General features: G+C 38.0%; 1 protein-coding gene across 1 annotated transcript in view; it reads right to left on the bottom strand.

Moving 5' to 3' along the window:
* The window catches only part of LOC121388237 (ubiquitin-conjugating enzyme E2 Q1-like), a 44,635-nt gene that overhangs the window by 9,029 nt on the left and 12,310 nt on the right, over positions 1–23,296 (bottom strand). The window contains exons 3-10 of the mRNA XM_041519505.1: positions 23,079–23,233; positions 21,620–21,687; positions 19,956–20,032; positions 18,622–18,702; positions 17,539–17,632; positions 15,990–16,066; positions 3,481–3,583; positions 555–705 (exon numbers count right to left, since the gene is read on the bottom strand). Coding sequence (XP_041375439.1) covers positions 555–705; positions 3,481–3,583; positions 15,990–16,066; positions 17,539–17,632; positions 18,622–18,702; positions 19,956–20,032; positions 21,620–21,687; positions 23,079–23,233 — 806 coding nt within the window. The remainder of the gene's footprint in view (positions 1–554; positions 706–3,480; positions 3,584–15,989; positions 16,067–17,538; positions 17,633–18,621; positions 18,703–19,955; positions 20,033–21,619; positions 21,688–23,078; positions 23,234–23,296) is intronic.

The following is a 23,296-nucleotide window of genomic DNA, read 5'->3' as shown; positions in this document are numbered from 1 at the left end:
CATGGACCCAGTTCAGATTATATAGAAAAAACATACCAAAACCCAAAACCGCAAGTGTTGCGCTATTAAAATAGTGTTTAAGTCAGAAGGCCGAGCGATCACGCGCGATCATTTGCAAGACTTGTTGTGTTTTTTCATCAATCAGTATAAGAGAAAACATTAAGAGAAAATCAAAGCAGATGGTCAGAGCTATGGGTGGTGTAAATCTCTCACCAATTAGTATAAGAGAAAACATGAAGAGAAAGTCAAACCTGATGGTCAGAGCTATGGGTGGTGTAAATCTCTCCAATAATTAGTATAAGAGAAAAGATTAAGAAAAAGTCAGACCTGATGGTCAGAGCTATGGGTGGTGTAAATCTTTCATCAATCAGTATAAGAGAAAACATTAAGAGAAAGTCAAACCTGATGTTTAGAACTATGGGTGCTGTAAATCTCTCCATCAATTAGTATAAGAGAAAATATTAAGAGAAAGTCAAACCTGATGGTCAGAGCTATGGGTGGTGTAAATCTCTCCATTAATTAGTATAAGAGAAAAGATTAAGAGAAAGTAAAACCTGATGGTCAAAGCTATGGGTGCTGTATATCTCTCCATCAGGCATGGTAAGAGAAATGATCTCCAACCAATCTCTTCGCCAGCAGCTCTAAGGAAACCCATCCACCACTTCCGGTTGTGTCCGTGTATACCACTGCCTTGGTATTGAGAATCTGAAAAAAGGAAAGGAAAGGAATGTTTGTTTAACAACGCCTCAGTTGATTTTAAACTATAGGTATTTGGAAGGAAAGAAACAAATTGTTTTAACAATAGTTATGCAAGGAACATTTTGTTTTTAAAATCTTGATTAGCTGTATTTCTAGTCAATTCAAAATTGATTAGCAATTACTGGTTAATGTTTTAAAATTGTGTAACGATCTCTGAAACTTGCATAGTCAATCGCGAGGCGATACTGAACAAAATATTCCCTGGTTATATGGTTAAAGACCACACAGATAATGAGGAGGAAACTCATTGCTACTACACCATGGGATACTCTTTTTTTATAAGCAGCAAGGGATCGTTTATATACAACATTCTATAGTACATTCCACTGTCTTTGTGGAGCACTGGCTGGAACGAGAAATAGCCCACCGACAGAGATTGATCCTAGACCGACAGCGCATCAGGAGAAAATTTTTTACCACTGGACTTGTCACTGTCATATAATTATTGTTAATGTACCTCATATGCCGCTGAATAGCGGCCTGAGTGAAATAAAGTTCTGTTCTGTTCTGTTCTGTTCTGCTACGTCTTAGCCCCAGCTATTTAGTGTCTAACGTGGTTATAGTAAAGCGAGATTGCAGCTTTAGAGTGCAAATATAATAGAAAGAGGTACGGTTGCCAGAGTACTTCGTCGTAAGGGGCCGTTTAATAATTACGTAACACAAAGTTTGGCATTTGTATACCACCTTCCCCGTGTAACGTTTTAGAATGCTCCTGCGCTTTCCGTGCCAGGGTTTCTGCCAAAGGTTACGAAAGGTACAATTACGTATCCTAAAATCTTGGTGTCCCGGAGCAGACCCCCGGCTTTCCAGAGCTCGGCCCGGGGATAGACATGCTTGAAGCCTTAGTGGCATATGAGCATGTTAAATATTATCTATCTATCTAAAATCTTGGAAATTAATAAATGTATTTTTTAAATAATATTTAGATAGATTACGGTAAGATGACTGCCGTTTAAATTTTGTTAAAGTACATGAAATGCAGTGTCCAATTTCAAAACATTTCTGACCCATAACCACCTAGTAGGGGCACTTATGGTGGGTTGGGTTTTTTTTTTTTTTTTTTTTTTTTTTTTTATCCCAGTGCCCCCTTTTCTTTCTCTCCTTTGAATTACATCTCATTTCTTCCCGATCTGGCAATTCCTTCTATCTTTCAACTTCTTTCGCTGTCCACCTCCACATCCCAGTCCTTGTCTCTCCAACCGCGACAGGTTCTTGTCTCTTGTAGCTATCTGTGCCACACACCTGTTCCCCATCAGTTTTTAGCTGTTGGCTTAGTCTGACCACTTCGGGGAGTGTTCAGTAGTTACTTCTGGCATTATTAAGAGGCACTTGTAACCACCTACTATGCACCCCTTCTACCGGCGGTCGTTAGTTAATGCCGTGGGTCAGACCAGCTTTATTAGCGACAGAGGATGAGGATGCCAGGTGGGTGCAGGGATATACACAGAGACTGCACCCGTGGAGGACGTTGCGACAGGTAGGCGATGGTGTGGACAGCTCAGAAGACAGAGTCAGAGGAAATTGACAGAAAGGGTCGAAACGGATTGAAATAGTGGGAGAAATTGGAAAGTTTTTTATATTAAGATAATGAGAATGATAGGCAGAAGGTGATAGATGAGAAAGATGAATGAATGTGTGAGCCAGCTTTGTCGGGATTTGAACCACTGTCGTCAGCTTGATTGTCCAGCAGCTTATCCACTAGACCACGGAGCTCACGTTTTGTTTTTATTACGTACCCTCGAATTATATTCTGGCAGAGCCTTTATTATGGCGCAATTTTCCAAATATTGGATCGTGTGTTTGTCTGGTTTGGTAATAAATACTAGACAGAAAACAGCATGTGTTACAGAACAATAGAGCTATTACTGGCTGCAGTTTACTTCATATAAAAAAAAAACCCCAAAAAACCCAGGCAATATTTGTAAAATGTTGTGCAACTCCTGACTCTCCATCCTTAATAACGTTTCGTAACGCATATTTTGATACACCCACCCCATCAAAGCATTACGCAACTACTGAACAGTCCATAAGAGGGTTAAAGTTCATATAGACTATATGCGGCGCATGCGTGCGGCCCACTGTAGCGTCTGCCGTTTGCGTTTTTGGCATATACACCATATACGAATTTATTGTGGCTGGCCGCAATGCATTTTGTAGACGCACGCATCCAGTCTAGACGTTCTCGTTGAAACTAATGGATTTCGATTTTTGTAGTCGGACCGCACGCACGCGCCGCATCCAGTTTATATGAGCTTTTAGACGAACATTTGGAGTTACAATCGATTACAACTCCGTGTTACAAAGCGATCTTAGCACAAGGTAGCTATACACTTAAGGTGATCGTAGGGGATAGATACCTAAATAAAACGGGACCGCATATATCCGTCTAGCCAGGGGCGTAGGCTGTGGGTAGGATCGGATGACACCCCCACCCCCGGTGAAGTAAATGGTCCGCTTTCAGAACTAAAACATACAGGTTTATACATATGGAGTTTCTGGCGGTGTAAAACCAAAATAGAAAAAGGGTCCACTCGGTTCGAACCCCCACCCCCACCCCCACCCCCCTCCCCCAGGTCCAGATGACGCTACGTTCCTGCTAGCTCGTTAACGACAGAATAGGCCTACTCAGCTTATAGGTTGGGGCGGCAAGACTGATAGGCCTATGTAATGGGATTTGGTGACAAAATGCCAAATATCCCTGAGCTATGAAAATATACTTACCAAATGTTGCCCAACCTGTCGCCAAATCCAAGAGAAGACAGCTACCAACAGCGACAAACACAAACACTGCAGCAAGACCAGAAAACACGAGTGAAGATGATATCTGGAGGGAAATACACTTCATTAATAATACTTGTCTACTATAGGCGTCGGACACGAGCTATGAGACGGGTGGTCGGTGGGGGGGGGGGGGGGGGGGGATGCATAAACGATGGAGACGTTCGGGCAAAGTGTTCCCCTTTATGTTTTTTTATTTCCACAATCCATTCACAAAATTAAAGATTATGGTGAATTACGTACCAGTCGGTTCAAAACGATCAGGTCAACCGCAAATGATTATGATAAAAGTAGAGTCGGGGGCGGACCCAGAAAATAGTTTAGGGAGGGGACCAAGGGCAAAAGGACACATGGAGCAACTCCCTAAAAAGGGCACTTCAATGAAAATTGTAAATAAATTGTTAAAAAGGGGCTCTTTAATTCTTTTAGGGAGAGGACAGGTCCCCTGGTCCCCACCTTTGGATCCGCCCTTGAGAGTTACGTTTCCGTGCACCACTTGACACTCCAAATGAATTAAATAGTATTGATTGCTTTTGGTATTTAATTCTTATTTTTTTAAAACGTATTTTCAAATATCAATAATGCTGATGCAAAATTATGAACCAAGATGCAAACCTTCATTACAAACAGAAATTATTCCTCCATAATTTTCTTAGAGTGAATGCACTAAAAACAATATCTGCGACATAAATTAAAATAAAGGAATTGACATGTTTAATCCATTTAATAACAAATGTCCTTGTAGTATGACAATAATAATTTTGATACCTGGTGCCCATTTCACTAAACATCGTGAGTTTACGTCTGCTACTAGCAGTTATACCGGTCGTGCGTTTGGCGTCTATTTCACGCAGCAAATTACATCATTCCGGAAGACAGTGTATTTTAAAGACAAAAGAAAGTGAAATATGTGTTCTTCTAACTATATTTGTTGAACTATAATAGTAATAAGAAGTGTGGTTTAGTCGTAGATTTGCCTTTACGTGCAAAACTAGGCTTACGATGTTTTGTGAAAGTGGTTCCACTGGGCTATATGTGTGCCTATGACATTATAATACGGCTAAAATAAAGCCTCGGACAGGTGAGAAAACAAGTTTCAGAGTGTATTAGATTGATGATGTAAACTACACCAACATTTTTATTTATTGTTCCATATTTACAAAAAAACACAAATAAACGTCACTGTATACAAGAAAGTCACATGACATGCTGTCAAAGTTGAAGGTTGTCAAACATGGATTTTACACATTAGAACATTCGTTTAATAGTGTGAATCCACCCCTGGCGCGAATACACTCGACACATCGTTGCCTCATGCTATTGATCAGACGTCTGAAGAACTCTTGGGGAATGGCCTGCCACTCTGCCATAAGAAGTTGACCCAGATCATGAAGGTTGGCCGGAAGGGCATGGTTATCCCGAACTCTCCTGCCTAATTCGTCCCAGGCGTACTCTATTGGGGCCAAGTCAGGCGAATATGCTGGCCAATCCATCCTGGCGATACCTTGTTGTCTGAGAAAGTCCGTTACCACCCTGGCGCGGTGGGGTCTGGCATTGTCATCCTGCAGAACTGCCTCGCCGCCAATCTGCTGAAGTCCTGGGAGAACCAACGGCCGGATAATCTCATTCAGATAGCGGATTCCATTCAGATTGCCATCCACCACATAGAGGGGGGTCCTGTGGTGGATAGAGATGCCGCCCCACACCATAACGCTGCCACCACCGAACCGGTGACGTTGTCTAACGTTAACGTCAGCGAAGCGCTCCCCGGGACGTCTGTAGACACGAACCCGACCGTCGTTGAACTGGAGACTAAACCTGGACTCATCAGTGAACATCACTCGACCCCACTGAACACGTTGCCACCGCAGATGAAGCGTGCACCAGTGACGTCTGGCCGTTCTGTGACGTGGTAGGAGTGGTGGTCGAACAGCCTGGCGACGGCAGCGTAGATTATTGGCTCTCAGACGATTGCGTATGGTTTGATCAGACACTCGAGTTCCAGTCGCAGTCTGCAGATTGTCACGTAATCGGCGTGCAGTGGTTGTGCGTTGACGTAGAGCCATATTGGTGATGTAGCGGGCCTCTCTATTTGTAGTGCTTCGGGGTCTTCCCGAACGTGGACGATTTCGAACAGAATTCGTTGCTTGGTACCGTTGCCACAGTCGGCCAACGACACTCTGACTGACACCAAGTCTCAGAGCAACATTTCTTTGCATATTGCCATCCTGAAGCCAAGCAATAGCCCTTCCTCGATCTTCGATAGTCAGTTGAAGTCGTACCATTGTCGAATTTGGAGTGTGCACCATACACGAACGCAAGCTCCAATTATACGGAAATTCAGCATTGGGAACATGGAATACACGTGCAAAGCGTGCAAATGAAGCGCTTTGTGAAAAAGCAAGTTATGGGCACTTAGCAGACCTTTCGCTTTCGCCCTAATTTACGTGCAAATGTAAGCATGTTTTCGCCATTAGAACTAGTCGACAGTGTCAATGACAGTGGATTTTAATTCATTTATGGGTTGCTTAAATGGAACAATACCATGCGTGACATTATGGTCTAGCTAATATAATTGACATTCAGAAAATAATGTCGAAAATATCGTCTGATCCTTAAATTCTTTTGAGTAGTATATATATATATATATATATATATATATATATACAGATATATATAGATATATATAGATATATATAGATATATATATAGATAGATAGATATATATATATATATATACATACACACATACACACATACATACATACATGCATACATGTATATATATAGGCCTTATCCAGGTTTATCTTGATGAAATATAGCTGATCCACCACTACCACTACCACTACCACTACCACTACCACCACCAACTAAAGTTACATTTTTTTCTAAGGCAGCAAGGGATGTTTTATATGCACTTTCCCACAGACAAGAAAGCACATATCACGGCCTTTGGCCAGTTGTGGTGCACTGGTTGGAACGAGAAAATACCCAGTCAGATGAATGGATCAACTGACGTGGTTCGATCCTGCGACGCAATCACCTAGGGCGAGCACTCAACCGACTGAGCCATAAACTGGTCCCCAAACGCTTTGAAAGCGTTGCACCATTTTCCAATCTACGGTATGTGAAATGTTATCAGCATGTATATTATACTACCTGTCCTATACCGACAACTCGGGCAAGGTAGCTTTTGATGTCATCTGTGAAAAGAAGCGACAAAACGGCCGGGAAGTACATAGCCGTGGCCAATCTCTGGAACGATCGATTCCGTGCCACGATCACCCATGCTGTGGTTACGATGACGGTCGACGCACCGAAAACTAGACATTTCATGTTCAGCGGGAAATTGTGTATTATTAGTATACATTTATTCTGGGTCACATGCATGTGATATATATCAGTTACCGTATTGTTTATAATAACCGTTTATTTATTTATTTATTTATTTATTTTGTCAAAAAATTAAAGGTTTTGTTTAACGAGCACACACCACTAAAGCACAATTATTGATTCATTAATAATCGGATATTGAAATTTACAAATTTGATAATTCTTCAGATGAAACCTGCTTAAAAAACTAATCAATTTAATTAAACAAAAATAATTTTACTTGTACTTTGTGGTAACATCGACGGGAAATTCTCAGCTGATCGCTAGTCTATAAACTCAATTAGGGTACCTATATTCTATCAAGTCCACCCTGGGCCTAACCTCTGGACATGCCAGTGACCTAGTCAGGGCATGAGGGTGGGGGGGGGGGGGGGGGGGTAAGTTTGATGTGGACGGAATTTAGAATACCAAGCAGGCTTGCTGCCAAAAAATAATTTGAGGGTACATAATAAAATCAAAACAGATTTTAAATGATCCTACTGCTATACTATAGTCCGTCCCATCCTCCTACAGAAACGTTTTTCTTTTTAAAATAATATCAGTTTGGTTTTTGCAGCGGAGTTAATATATGAGAACTGGCCTTGCTGGTGTTGTTGTTCAGCCACCGGACATAAGGCTGGTAGGTACTGGGTTCGCAGCCCGGTACCGGCCAATCTAATTGGGTACCGGCTAACACCAGAGCGAGTTTTTGACTCAATGGGTAGGGTGTAAGACCATTACGCTTTCTTCTTTCTCACTAACCACTAACCACCGTCCTGGGCATTCAGCCCAGATAGCTAAGGTGTGTGCCAAGGACAGCGTGCTTGAACCTTAATTGAATATAAGCACGAAAATAAGTTGAAATGAAATGAAATACATGAGACTCCAAAAATTTACTTTTTAAATTTATGTTTAAATTGCGGTTCACAAAGTCCCATAGACAGGACAGTACATACCATGATCTTTGGTACACCAGTCATGGGACACTGGTTGGAACAGGGAAAAAATGGTAGCCTGGTCCACCGAGAAGATTCGATTCTGCAACCCAAGCACCTAAAGGTTAGTACTCTAATGACTGATGGTTGGGATTGTCTGTATACCTCTTGTAATTAGGGGTGGGATATAACCCAGTGGTAAAGCGCTCGCTCGGTCGGTTTGGGATCGATACCCGTCGGTGGGCCCACTGGGCTGTTTCTCGTTCCAGCCAGTGCACCACAACTGGTATATCAAAGGCCGTGGTATGTACTCGGAAAAAAAAAGAGTAGCCCATGAAGTGGTGACAGCAGGTTTCCTCTTTCAATATCTGTGTGGTCCTTAACCATATGGCTGACACCATATAACCGTAAATAAAATGTGTTGAGTGTGTCGTTAAATAAACCATTTCTTTTTACCTCATGTAATTATTTGAGCAACTCCGTTACTAACAGACATTTATCTATACATGTCAGTGTATCACTGCAATCTGTGGGCCTTTCCATTTTATTTTAGGTTTGTATGAGGGGTTGGTGGGTGTATCGATCCTATCAAAAACAAATTGGGATTACTGGAATTTTGTTATATTTACAAAGCCCCCAAATTATCCAAATTGTTACGGTAAGTAATTTTACCATTCGTATCCTTTGGCAGAAACCCAGCCAAGTTAGAAACAGGCCTAGAGGCAAAAACCAAACGTCTCTGTGTTCAGTGGTCTGGACAAAATTTAAAGGCTAAATAAAGTATGTTGGACTCATTTTTACAATTTTGAAGCGAGGACTAAAAATTAAAGTCTACGCCCCAAGTCCGGAGAGAAACATGACCGTCGGAGTAGCGATGGATGTTGCCTACTGCGAACTGATGACTGCATAGGGGTTGTACTGTGGGAGTAGCCAGTGGCGTGGTGTAGTGTGATGTATACAATATTGTTACAAAGTTAGATATTTTCCAGGTGGGTAACAGATGATTATATTATAAAACTTGAGCAGTGTTCATTTTGCATATTAATTGACACTGTATAGGATTAAAGGGACATTCTCGAGTTTGCTGCAATTTTAAAGATATTATCGACTAACCAGAGACTTTTAACGATTGTAAAAACATGTCAAATATATTTTTCTGCATAAAATAGCATAGCATATTATGCGTGTTTCTGATCGTTTTAATATTTGTACTATGTTAAATTTCATTTTATTTCCTAAAAAAATTTGTTTTAAATTCGTACGTACGAAATTATTTGAAGACAAAATCCAGTTTGGGCTTCTTACAAATATTAAGACGACCAGAAACACATAGAATATACAGACACTGATATTCTAAACAAGAAACTATGTTTAATATGTAAGTTTAATCATAGAAATATTTTAGTAGTCGGAAACATCTTACAATGCAGCAAACTTGAATGTTCCTTTAAATGATCCTACTACTATACAATAGTCCGTCCCATCCTTGTATAGAAATGTTTTTTGTAAATAATTTCAGTTTGGTTTTTGCAGTGGAGTTAAACTATAAGAACTGATCTCGGTAGTGTTGTGGTTCAGCCATTGAACATAAGGCTGGTAGGTACTGGGTTCGCAGCCCGGTACCGGCTCACACCAGAGCGAGTTTTAATGACTCAATGGGTAGGGTGAAGTTGGAATGTCTTTTGTGTCTGCTAAAATTATCCAGGCATGATTCATCCACAAAAAAAATTAACAAATTAAACAAAATGTACGAAAATACAATGTTTATTTTATAAATATATATATTAAAAAGAAAACAAGCAAGTAATAAATTGAAGAGCATATTCTATGAACGTCTGTTACACAATAACAGTGAGATCACAATCTTAAAGATACTATATCAAAGTTACAAGTACAAAATTTTGCTATTTGTAACTTTATTTGTTATAAATAATTATATATGAATCGATCCCATGCATAATGATGGCAGAAATAACTCGGGGATATTGACATTGTAAAGTGCTAGCACGCCATGTAAACAGAGTCAGGTTCAGAGCAACTAGATTCCTGGAATATTGACACTGTAAAGTGCTAGCACGCCACGTAAACAGAGTCAGGTTCAGAGCAACTAGATTCCTGGAATATTGACACTGTAAAGTGCTAGCACGCCACGTAAACAGTCAGGTTGAGAGCAACTAGATTCCTGGAATATTGGCATTGTAAAGTGCTAACACGCCATGTAAACAAAGTCGAGTTCAGAGCAACTAGATTCCTGGAATATTGACACTGTAAAGTGCTAGCACACCACGTAAACAGAGTCAGGTTCAGAGCAACTAGATTCCTGGAATATTGGCATTGTAAAGTGCTAGCACGCCACGTAAACAGTCGAGTTCAGAGCAACTAGATTCCTGGAATATTGGCACTGTAAAGTGCTAGCACGCCACGTAAACAGAGTCAGGTTCAGAGCAACTAGATTCCTGGAATATTGACATTGTAAAGTGCTAGCACGCCACGTAAACAGAGTCAGGTTCAGAGCAACTAGATTCCTGGAATATTGGCATTGTAAAGTGCTAGCACGCCACGTAAACAGAGTCAAGTTCAGAGCAACTACATTCCTAGAATATTGACACTGTAAAGTGCTAGCACGCCACGTAAACAGTCAGGTTCAGAGCAACTAGATTCCTGGAATATTGACACTGTAAAGTGCTAGCACGCCACGTAAACAGAGTCAGGTTCAGAGCAACTAGATTCCTGGAATATTGACACTGTAAAGTGCTAGTACGCCACGTAAACAGAGTCAGGTTCAGAGCAACTAGATTCCTGGAATATTGACATTGTAAAGTGCTAGTACGCCACGTAAACAGAGCGACTAGATCCCTGTCTTTATTCACCTAGTAACAAATCTGATTAAATCCAGGGGCCTAATTCTCAAAGGTCTCTTAGGCTCTGCTAGACAACAAAGCATCCTCTTTGCAAGTCTTTTAGCATTGCACTGCGAGATCGCAAAGTTGCGAGAGTTTAGTGAATTAGGCCCCATGGCTCGAACTTAGCGACGGTATTGGCATCATTGAGAATCAGATATTGACTGCCGTAGGTCGGGAGCATCACCTACAGCTCTATTGTGCCGCTGGATCACAATTACTGCTGTCAGTAACTCTTCAAAAGCCATAGCTGATGGGAAATGGCAGGTGTGTGGCATGGATAGCTACAAGAGACAAGCACCTGTCATGGTTGAATAGACAAGGACTGGGAAGTCAGGCCTCTGAGAATTAAAAATCTGCGTGATACATTTATTGGTTATGCAGAAATAAATCCAGATAACCCATTTCCTTTTTGCATAACCCGTGCTCCAAATTTGCATGTATAAAAAACAGTTTACGCAAAATTAGATTTGTGCGAACAACGCATGAACAAATCTAATGCTCTCACAATTTTTAGAGGCCTGGAAGTGGAGGTGGACAGTGAAAGAAGTTGATAGATAAGAGGAGTTGTCAGATCGGGAAGAAATGAGACAGAATTCAAAGAAGAGGAAGGAAAAGAGATGAGGGCGGGGGGAGGGGGAACCATCCATGACGTCAAAATGTATGTTACTTTATCTACCAGGATTGTACATTAGTACATTTGAAATTTGTCTATATAACTTTCAGTCATGTTTATTTGCTGCAAAATTCTTCTCTTTTTTTTAAATTGCTGTAGGTAGGCTCAAAAGTGCTGTTGGTGGGCCATTTCACCTGCTGCATTATTTGTTAAAATTTATGTGGGCAACAAATTCATAAGTTCGATCCCTGGAATCGACCAATCCACAAAATCTGATAAGTTAGTTGATATGGCCATGAGAAAGATGTGTTGTACAAAGACGGCAAACTTGCCCTGGCATAACATTATGGAGTGATCATCTTAAATGAACCCGCCCAATTCAATGACACATCTACTAAAGATTCTCCAATAAAAAATACTTTTTTCTACTAGTATATTAAATTTTTATTTCTAATTTTTTATGGGCATATAGCAAAAGCAAAAGTTAAAATATAATTTGGGCAGGAATCCAGCTTTATGTAATGTTGATATCGCACGTTTAAATCATAATAAATGAACAAAAATCAACATAATGAAACACTGTACAGTTATCATTTAAAGCTGCAGTGTCACATCGTCATTTTATCATTAAAAATTTAATATTTCCAATACTGATATACCTTCAAGGAATTGGAAAATCATTCTTTAAGAAACGGAAATGAACAAAACATTGATAATGATGATGAAAATGACAGACGATAATAAAAATAATAACCATTGATAACAAAGATGATGATGACAATGATGAACAAGAGTACTGGTGACGTACATATAAGCCGTCAAAAGTAGATCACCATGACCTAGTTATAGTATGTAACACACCACCATCCCACATAGTACTTGCATGCAAGGTTTGATGATCCTATTTCAATTGATAAGGAAGATATCGCCCGAACAGGGATTTCATTTAATGTGCTGCAATTCATGAAAAGCAGGTCGTAGTGACCTAATTGTGGTATGCATCACACAAAGGGCTACTCTTTTTGTTTATCAGGAAGTGGTCTTTTATATGCAGCATCCAACTGACAGAATAGTACATGCCACAGCCTTCGTCAAACCAGTTGTGGAGCACTGGTTGAAACAGAATAGTACATGCCACAGTCTTCATCAAACCAGTTGTGGAGCACTGGTTGAAACAGAATAGTACATGCCACAGCCTTCATCAAACCAGTTGTGGAGCACTGGTTGAAACAAGAATTAACCCAGTAGGCCCATTAATGGGGACCATAGGAACAAAAAACAACAACGTTAAAGTTTGTTTTGTTTAACAACACCACTAGAGCACAATGATTTAGTATCAGCTATTGGATGTCAAAATGGGTAATTCTGACATATAGTCTTAGACGGGAAACCTACTACATATTTCCATTAGTAAAAATGGATCTTTTATATGCACAATCCCATAGACAGGATAGCACATACCACAGCCTTTAATATACCAGTCGTGGTGCACTGGCTGGAATGAGAAATAGCCTACCTATGGGGATCGATTCCAGACCAACCGTGCATCAGACAAGCTCTTTACCACTGGGTTACGTCCCACTCCCCATAGAAACAAAGCCCAATGCTAGGTACATAGAGTCCTCCAAAAGATATTTATCAAAATAGTCATCAACCAGCCATTTTAGGGCATTCACAGCTACATGGAGGGAGGGGGAGTGAATTTATATGGATTGTCACTGCAGTTAGTGCACAACTCTGGATACTGGATTTTATCCTGTAACCGCCGTTTCTATTGGCCAATTATGCTTACCGATTAAAGCAAAGTCATAAACGTATACTAGCTGATTATGACTTTTGATGACATATGCATAGATCCATTACAAAATAATTTAACTGACCTCTGGGTCATCGTTCAATGTAGGGGAGGGACATAACTCCGTGGTACAGCACTCGCCTGATGCGCGATCGATCTAGGATCGATTCCCGTCGGTGGGCCCATTCTGCTATTTCTCGTTCCAGCCAGTGCTCCACAACTGGTGTAACAAAGGCCGTGGTATGTACTATCGTGTCTGTGGGATGGTGCATATAAAAGATCCCTTGATGCTAATCGAAAAAGAGTAGCTCATGAAGTGGTGACAATGAGTTTCCTTTCCCAGTGTATGATTCTTAACCATATGTCTGACGTCATATAACTGTAAATAAAATGTGTTGAGTGTGTCATTAAATAAAACATTTCCTTCCTTCGTACACTGTAGGTAAAAATAACAGAAATAATAGTTTTTCCTCTTAATGTTTGATGGATTGCGTCATGAAAATAATAAGTTAATGACATAGGATATCGGTTTTATCCTGTTCAGGCCGAATAGGAAATTCCATTCAGCAAGCCTCACAGTATTTTCCATTCTTACCTTCACAGGGTAAATCCGATACACCAAGTCATTAACTAGTTATTCTCTATGTTATTCAAAATCAATCTTTTAAAATTTACAATACCAGGCAGTACATTAAAAATCTTTATTGCAAGCACAACACAAAAAATGTATCACAGACTACAGCAAAAAAAGAGCAAACCACTGACAACATACTCCCTTTCACTTACATTCTTTCAAAAACGGTTAAAAAATAAGTATAATATTTACTGTGAAATCACTTTCGTTTGTGATCTACTGTTCATGTAATTCATGTATTGGTGCTGTCAACAAATTTAACAACACAACAAAAATGTAACACGTGTGTATATATATATATATATATATATATATATATATATATATATATATAATATGAATTTATGATATAACTTTTTCGATCCACGAATTTAACCACGAATAATTGAAGTCCACGAAAATAAAGGATTTGACAGTATTGCTTTTATTGCGAATAACTATACCCTGTAACCGTAGTATAAACACAGTGAGTAACCATTAATAAGTGTTCTGCCACCAGGACTGGAGCAAATTCTCAAATTCGGGCAAAAAAGATAGCGACATTGGTTCACCGACTAGGACGAGAAATTGCCCAATGGGCCCACAGACAGGCAGGCAGCCAGTCGTATCCAGCTTGGTTCCATGAGCAGTCATCCTTACGCTGTCATAAATACAACCATAAATTACAGGGCTGGAGCAAATCCTCAAATTCGGGCAAAAACGATAAGAGATATTCGGGAAAAATTAGCCAACCTGAAACCTTTTCACGATGTCTTTCCATCATTCTACCCACAGTAACCATTCTTTTAAAAGTGATTTCTGCTTCCCACTTAGCATATTCCCAACAGTGAAGTCATTAATTATTTATCCCACCCGTAGCGGGTGACCATTCTCTGAAACGCTTCTTGTGCCTCCTGTTTTGTGTATTCACGATTGGAACTGCTGATGTCTAGTGAAGCATTCGGGTCACTCATAATCTCACAGCGAACCTGCACTAAAATATTCTGAAGAAAAAAAAGATTGAAAATATAATTTATAATACTATAAACCAGGAGGAAAACAATTTGTGTGTAAATTTCATATCATTTGCGTCCAATCTCAAGTCATGAGATTTATTTTCATTTGCAAATATACATACTGTAGATACAAATAGTTGTTCACAAAATTTACAGATCTTAAACATATACTATCGTGCATATTTGCAAAACAAATCATGTCACAATATTAATCCAGTTTACAAGAATAGGAAGAAATGTTTTATTTAATGACACACTCAACACATTTTAACATTGGTTATATGGTGTCTGACATATTGTTAAGGACCACAAAAAGAATGAGAGAGAAAACCCACCCGATGATCAGCAAGGGATCTTTTATATGCAGCATCCTACAGACAGGATAGTGCATACCACAGCTTTTTGTTATACCAATTGTGAAGCATCAGTGAGCTTCTACTAGTACATGGATCAAAAATTAAACACAAAGATGTCGGAAGATGTCAGCAACTGGAAGGGCCAGTAACTAGGGAGTGGTATGCATAAATTGCAGTTGAGGGTGGTGCTCCTGGCCCCTTCACCTCGCTTGTTCCGATACTACATGAAATACTGAGATACAATCTTGCAGAAATATGAAGAAAACAACATTGTTTTGTCTCACCACATATTATTATTTATTACTTGAGCCATTTAAGATATTACCATATTGAGCATTGCTATTTAATCCTGTTGTAGTACTCTTCTTTTTCTTTTTTTTTTCTTTTTAAATTCACATGCTAAGGGAAGTTAAAAATTACTCTCCTTAAATTAATCTCAGGGTACTGATGGGAAGCTAGAATGAAAGAAAGAAATGTTTTATTTAACGACGTGCTCAACACATTTTATTTACGGTTATATGGTGTCAGACATATGGTTAAGGACCACACAGATATTGAGAGAGGAAACCTGCTGTCGCCACTTCATGGGCTACTCTTTTCGATTAGCAGCAAGGTATCTTTTTATATGCACCATCCCACAGACAGGGTAGTACATACCACGGCCTTTGATATACCAGTCGTGGTGCACTGGCTGGAACGAGAAATAGCGCAATGGGCAGAAGCTAGAGTGATAGCTCCCTTTAAATGATGAGGTCTGGAAACCTATCGTTGTGAAATTGAGTTATCTCTCAAATTTCGAAATCACCTTCTTCTCTCTTTATTTGCAGAGATATAAATCTATAGTCTCACCTCAATATCATTGGTTGGTCTCCATCCAGACTTGGTGAGCATCTCCATACATATACTGCCGCCAATGGTCACATGACCTGAAATGTCAAGAAATTATTAATTTAACCAGATGAAAAAAAAAACAGGGCTGTAGAAAGTTCTAGTCTTCTTGCCAAAAGTGAGTTAAAATATAACCACCAGTCTGACAGGCAAGCTCTTGGGGCGAGGTGGGTTCCCGTATATTGTAAATAAAGCATTTAGTTTTTGTTGAATCTACAATCTCACATGTCACAATCTTGAACTGTCTCAAAATGTTCAGAACAATGACTAAATTGTGGTTCTTTTTCTTTTATATTTTATTTCTCGTTTCATCCATTTTAAATTGTTATTAATTACGGTAACACAAACAGAAGTAGAAGGTAAAAAGATCTCAGCATATTTTGCTTTATTACCCCAGCAGGCACTCATAACGGGGAAAATAAAAATCATAATTTCTAACTGCAAAATTATCATGCATTGGTTTAACATACACTACTATTGGACGATTTGACGCCAACATACCAATCACCTTGTCGGTACTAAATATGACGTCATCACAATTTGGCAAAGCACACACAATGATGTCACATAGTTTAAAGCATTTGCATTTACATCTTTCTAGTTTCAGTGTTAAACTTGTAATAAAATGGTAGTTTAATGCAATTCATTACAGATTTTTTTTACAGAATATATAGAACTTTGGGTTTTGAAAATTATCTGTGAACCGTGAATAAAATATAAAGTTAAAGCAATACCCAGAACAGTAAAGTAGTTTACGTCATTTCTGTATACATGGACGTGTAGCCGATGTAGGCTTAAAAAAATATAATAAAATATCTGGGGTACCGGTAATAAATAGAATAACAAACTCTGTACCAGTTATTATCAAATTTATGTCCATCGTGAAATAATTTTCACTTGTCACTCGCTAAAGCTCGTGTTTAGTGAAAATTATTTCACTTGCCACTTATTACTGGTAACTCGTTTATTATCCTCTATTTAACTGGATGATCACTTAAAGTGAAGTTTATTTTATAACAGAAGTACATGTACAACTGTAAATCAGGAAATGTTAGCGAGCATTAAATGTTAGTGAATTTAGCGAGGCCTGACAAGACTAATATTCCATGATGCTGAATTTAAAGACCTATGAGATTTTTTTGAAAAATGTTTGTGTGATTGTTTTGTGTGATTTTTTTACATATATAGTCTATAACAAGGGATCTCTTATAAGCACCATCCCACAGACAGGATAACACATACCACGGCCTTTGATATACAAATTGTGAAAAGGAAACAAGAAAACATTATGGCTAAACAAAAGCATGTTATGGTGATTTTCATTAGTATCTATTATATATTGCACTCTTTTTTTCTTGCAATTCAGAAGTATTAACTTTAAAACTAATTTTCCTCACATAAAAATAAATTATTGTCTTTCTTTTATTCACATTTGTTTCTATAGTTTGCTTATAATATAGAAAACTTGTGTCAGACTGTGCTATATAAATGTTTTTTAAACAATACATACCCGTCAAAAACTTGAAGCGTGGCCGGACCACTCTAATGAAAGGAGGAGAAAAGGGGAAATCTCCCGGGAATTGCATCTCTAGTGTTATCACAGCCTGAAAAATAAACATACTTCCATTAAGATGCAATATTATGGTTACAAAGAAAGAAAGAAATGTTTTATTCAACGGTGCACATTTTAATTACAGTTATATGGCAGTGGACAAATGGTTAAGGACCACACAGATAATTAGAGAGGAAACCCGCTGCTGCCATGCAATGGGCTACTCTTTTCCATTAATTAGCAGCAAGGGATCTTTTATATACATCATTCCACCGACAGGATAGTGTATACTGTGGCCTTTTTAACACAAGCTGTGAAGCACTGGCTGAAACGAGAAATAGCCCCATGGGCCCACTGATGGGGATCGATCCTAGACTGACTGTGCATCAGGTGAGTACTTTACCACAGGACTGTGTCCCATCTCTATCAGAGTTGCATGTGCTATATTTCACCTTTTTAATATTTATCTGCAATAAATAACTACAAGTTAATTAATACCACAAATAAATTAGATTCCTGTCTTATCATATCATAAATGAAATGAGTGAATTAAAAAACCCTGGCAAATTGACTGGATAGGGTCATTAGATACAGATGAGTTTCATGAAGACGGCAAACTTGTCAAAAATATCTCTCTGGCTTAATACTCTCTAAAGATTTTTCAATAAAAAGGTTTTTTACTAGTGAATTAAATTATTTGGTAGTATTTTAAGTTTTATTGGAAAAAAGATATGACTTGAAAAAAACCTTAATAAATAACTTTGAAACTGTGCCATTTATGAAAAGCAATGGACTTAATATTATGTAATATATAAAAACACACAAAGTGTCAACTGGCAGGATTTGAATCTTAACGCAATAAACACTGTGCCCAAAATAAGTATACCTAAAATAAACATGCCCAAATTAAGTACAAATGTGCTGATCGCAAAACATTTGTATGAACATTATGCCAATGAAATACAAAGTTACTAGTACATTTATAAATTATTAATAACAGTATAAATATTAACATGCATTAGCGTGGCAATTCTCGTCTACCTCTTGGTTATACTTTTTGGAGAAGAGCTCAAGGTCTTTTCCCAGCTTAGTATCTGTAGGAAAGTCTGTCAACTTGACGTCCTGAAATATAAGCAAAATCCATAAGACAAAACAGCTTAACCATATTCCTGTTCATCTTCAAGACAATCAGGACATGGGATCTGATTTCATAATGAAGCACACATTCAAAATTGGCAATTCCAAAGACTGCCCTTGTGGACAAGCGGCTGAAACACCCGAACATATTCTACAACACTGCAGCCTACACAACACATCCAGACAATTAATATGGCCAAACACAACAACACTTGCCACAGAACTGCATGGAACAGTCAGTGAACTAATGAACACCGCCTCTTCTGTGGGAATGACCGGTATGATGATTTGACTAACGAAGAACGAGAAGAAGAAGAAGATAACAAAGCAGCAAGTGCATGTATAGGAAACTGTACATTTATTTCATTTCAACTTACTTTTGTGCTTATATCCAATTAAGGTTCAAGCATGCTGTCCTGGGCACACACCTCAGCTATCTGGGCTGTCTGTCCAGAACAGTGGGTTAGTTGTTAGTTGGTTAGTGGACGGTGAGAGAGAAGAGGGTGTAGTGGCCTTAAACCTGCCCACTGAGCCCTTAGGAACTCGCTTTGGATGGGAGCCGGTACCGGGATGCGAACCCTGTACCTACTAGCTGTAGTCCGATGGCTTAAACACTGGGCCACAGAGGCTGGTGGAAACTGTACAGAGGAGGGATCTAGACTGTTGTGACTGTGTTGAAAATAGATTGTCAAAAGAAAAATTGCATGAAGAAGGGAGGCTTCAACACAAAAAGAACTGAATTCAACTGAACATTTAATGACACACCAGCACAAAAAACACACACTGGTTATTGGGTGTTAAATAAAGCCTACAGTAAATGATGACCAGCACAAACATTTTAAAATGATCAATAAAACATAAACAGCTGTGAAAGAGTTGTATTTAGGACTTACACAATGACACATATCATCATTATATATATAGCAAAATAAAATCTTCAAAAAGACAAAGACAAACGTTACGGTCAAACTATGGAAATATTGTATGGAGCTGTAGTAAACATGAAACCAATACTGCCCTAATCAATCAATACAAAACAAACAAAAAACATCACAGGGGCTTACTTAAAAGACAAAACTAAACGTGATAGTCAGAACATGGAAAACGTGTGTGAGGATAAACCAGATATCTATTAAAATTTACTTTTTACTTGGTTTCATGGGTGTCTGGTTAGAGAGGTTTCAAAGTATATTGAAAAGAAAAGTTGCTGGAAGAAGAAGATTTAAAAATGATATTACCCAAATAAATAAATTGTCTCCCCTTGGACTTCCAACAATTCCATATTTACCAGATGCTTTCTGCATTACTTTTAAATCTGAAGAAAAGAAAAAACATAATAACACACAGTTTTGTTTTTGAAAATTTATACTACTTAAAATGATTAGGAGGGAATCACACTTCTTAAAATCAAAAGGAGAGGGGATTGCACTCTTTAAAATGTAATGGAGGGGACTGCACTCCTCACAATGTAATGGAAAGGAATCACACTCCTCAAATTGTAAAGGAGGATATTTCACTCCTTAAAATGTAAAGGAGGGTATCGCATTTCTTAAAATGTAAAGGAGTTATAGTGCTCCTTAAAATGTAAAGGAGGAGTTCACACTACTTAAAATGTAAAGGAATTATAGTGCTCCTTAAAATGTAAAGGAGGGTATCTAGGTAACCAATCTTTTGGTTACATGAATTATATTTGTGTAACTTAATCAATTTCCTCAAACATGCATTGAAAATTGTTATTTTCTGGACTTTGTAACTTTCAATATTAGAATGTGTAATGATTCAACGTGTAACCAATTGGTAGTCTGCCTAAATTTGAAGTTGGTAGTTGACACGTGAACGGAACAGCTGTTGAGAATCACTTGAAATATTAGAATGTGTAACGATTCAATGCGTAACCAATTGGTAGTCTGCCTAAATTTGAAGTTGGTAGTTGACACGTGAACGGAACAGCTGTTGAGAATCACTTGAAATATTAGAATGTGTAACGATTCAACGCGTAACCAATTGGTAGTCTGCCTAAATTTGAAGTTGGTAGTTGACACGTGAACGGAACAGCTGTTGAGAATCACTTGAAATATTAGAATGTGTAACGATTCAATGCGTAACCAATTGGTAGTCTGCCTAAATTTGAAGTTGGTAGTTGACACGTGAACGGAACAGCTGTTGAGAATCACTTGAAATATTAGAATGTGTAACGATTCAACGCGTAACCAATTGGTAGTCTGCCTAAATTTGAAGTTGGTAGTTGACACGTGAACGGAACAGCTGTTCAGAATCACTTGAAATATTCTGCACTGGTAACATAGGAGAAAGTCAGGGAGGACATGCAACCCAACTGATATTTAATTATAACCAATATTATTACTAGACTACACTGCAAAATCAACTACCGTAGATTTATTAGCAATAACTAAACTCTGCATTACGATAATCCAGCCAGTTGTATCTGGACTTATTAAGACTAAGGAAGATCAGTAGTTAAATTTACCATCTTAGATTTGGTATGGGACACTGTTTTTAACTTTTTGGGGATGGTTTCACTAAATTACTGAAATGGTGTATCAAAGACCATGGTATGTACTGTCCTGACTGTGAGCAAGTGAATACATAATATTCCTTTGCTACTAATGGAAAAATTACTATTTGACACATTGACAATCACCAAATATTTTCAAATATAACAGCTGATGTTAATGAATCAATGATCTGGCATGATCATTTTGTTTTTGTCAATCTTTATTGCTTTTTTGCAAAGTAGTTGTGAAGGGAGAGTATTAAAAAACAAACAATAGTCACATGATCTCTCAAATGTACTGAACTATATGGAGTAACCTTTAAGAGGTGAGGAATAAGAATAAGCAGGATAATACGAATGAGACTCTAGAAGAAGATTTAATTTTACCTTTTGTCAGGCGATGTATAGCAGCAGTGGAACCTTGTGCAGCAAATAAATTAGCATCATCATCATCACTGTAAACATAGAATATAAAAACATATGGAGAGTTATTGATATCATCATCATCATCATCATCATCATCACTGTAAACATAGAATATAAAAACATATGGAGAGTTATTGATATCATCATCATCATCATCATTATCACTGTAAACATAGAATATAAAAACATATGGAGAGTTATTGATATCATCATCATCATCATCATCACTGTAAACATAGAATATAAAAACATATGGAGAGTTATTGATATCATCATCATCATCGTCATCACTGTAAACATAGAATATAAAAACATATGGAGAGTTATTGATATCATCATCATCATCATCACTGTAAACATAGAATATAAAAACATATGGAGAGTTATTGATATCATCATCATCATCGTCATCACTGTAAACATAGAATATAAAAACATATGGAGAGTTATTGATATCATCATCATCATCATCACTGTAAACATAGAATATAAAAACATGGAGAGTTATTGATATCATCATCATCATCATCACTGTCATCATGGAGAGTTATTGTAATCATCATCACTGTAAACATAGAATATAAAAACATATGGAGAGTTATTGATATCATCATCATCATCATCACTGTAAACATAGAATATAAAAACATATGGAGAGTTATTGATATCATCATCATCATCATCGTCATCACTGTAAACAAAGAATATAAAAACATATGGAGAGTTATTGATATCATCATCATTGTCATCATCACTGTAAACATAGAATATAAAAACATATGGAGAGTTATTGATATCATCATCATCGTCATCACTGTAAACATAGAATATAAAAACATATGGAGAGTTATTGATATCATCATCATCGTCATCACTGTAAACATAGAAATAAAAACATATGGAGAGTTATTGATATCATCATCATCATCATCATCACTGTAAACATAAAATATAAAAACATATGGAGTTATTGATATCATCATCATCATCATCATCATCATCATTGTAAACATAAAATATAAAACGTAGTTATCAATATCATCATAGATTTCATCACTGTAAACATAAAATATAAAAACATATCGAGTTATCAATATCATCATCATCATCATCATCACTGTAAACATAAAATATAAAAACACATGAAGGGTTATCGATATCATCATCATCATCATCATCACTGTGAATATTTCCAAAATGTGATATACACCAATTTTCAGATGTTGGCATTAGCGATGAAGATGTATCCTGGATTTTGTGAACGGGTGTGGATGCCAGAATGTGCCGAAATGACAAATTCAGTGCTGGGTCACACATCCAGCCCCTGCCCCCCCCCCCCCCCCCCCCCCCACCTTCCTTCCCCTTCCACCCAAAATATCTACTTCTTGGTTTGACTAGCTTGAGTTATTTCCGTTTTTACCTGTCACTATTTGTTGTTTTTTCCTCAGCTTCAGCATCTACATCATCAATAGCATAGTAGCCATCATCAACATCATCATCATCATCACCACAGTCCACAAACTCATCCACATCATCATCTTCATCATCCTTGGCTCCAGTACTGGTCTCTATCAGCTGAAAGAAAAGGAGACACATTGTTTAAAGGGACTGTCCTGAGTTTGCAGTAAATGTAAGATG

Source organism: Gigantopelta aegis, chromosome 14, assembly GCF_016097555.1.
Source record: "Gigantopelta aegis isolate Gae_Host chromosome 14, Gae_host_genome, whole genome shotgun sequence".
NCBI lineage: Eukaryota > Metazoa > Mollusca > Gastropoda > Neomphalida > Peltospiridae > Gigantopelta > Gigantopelta aegis.
Note: the sequence above shows the minus strand (reverse complement) of the source record. Positions and strands in the feature narration are given on the sequence as shown.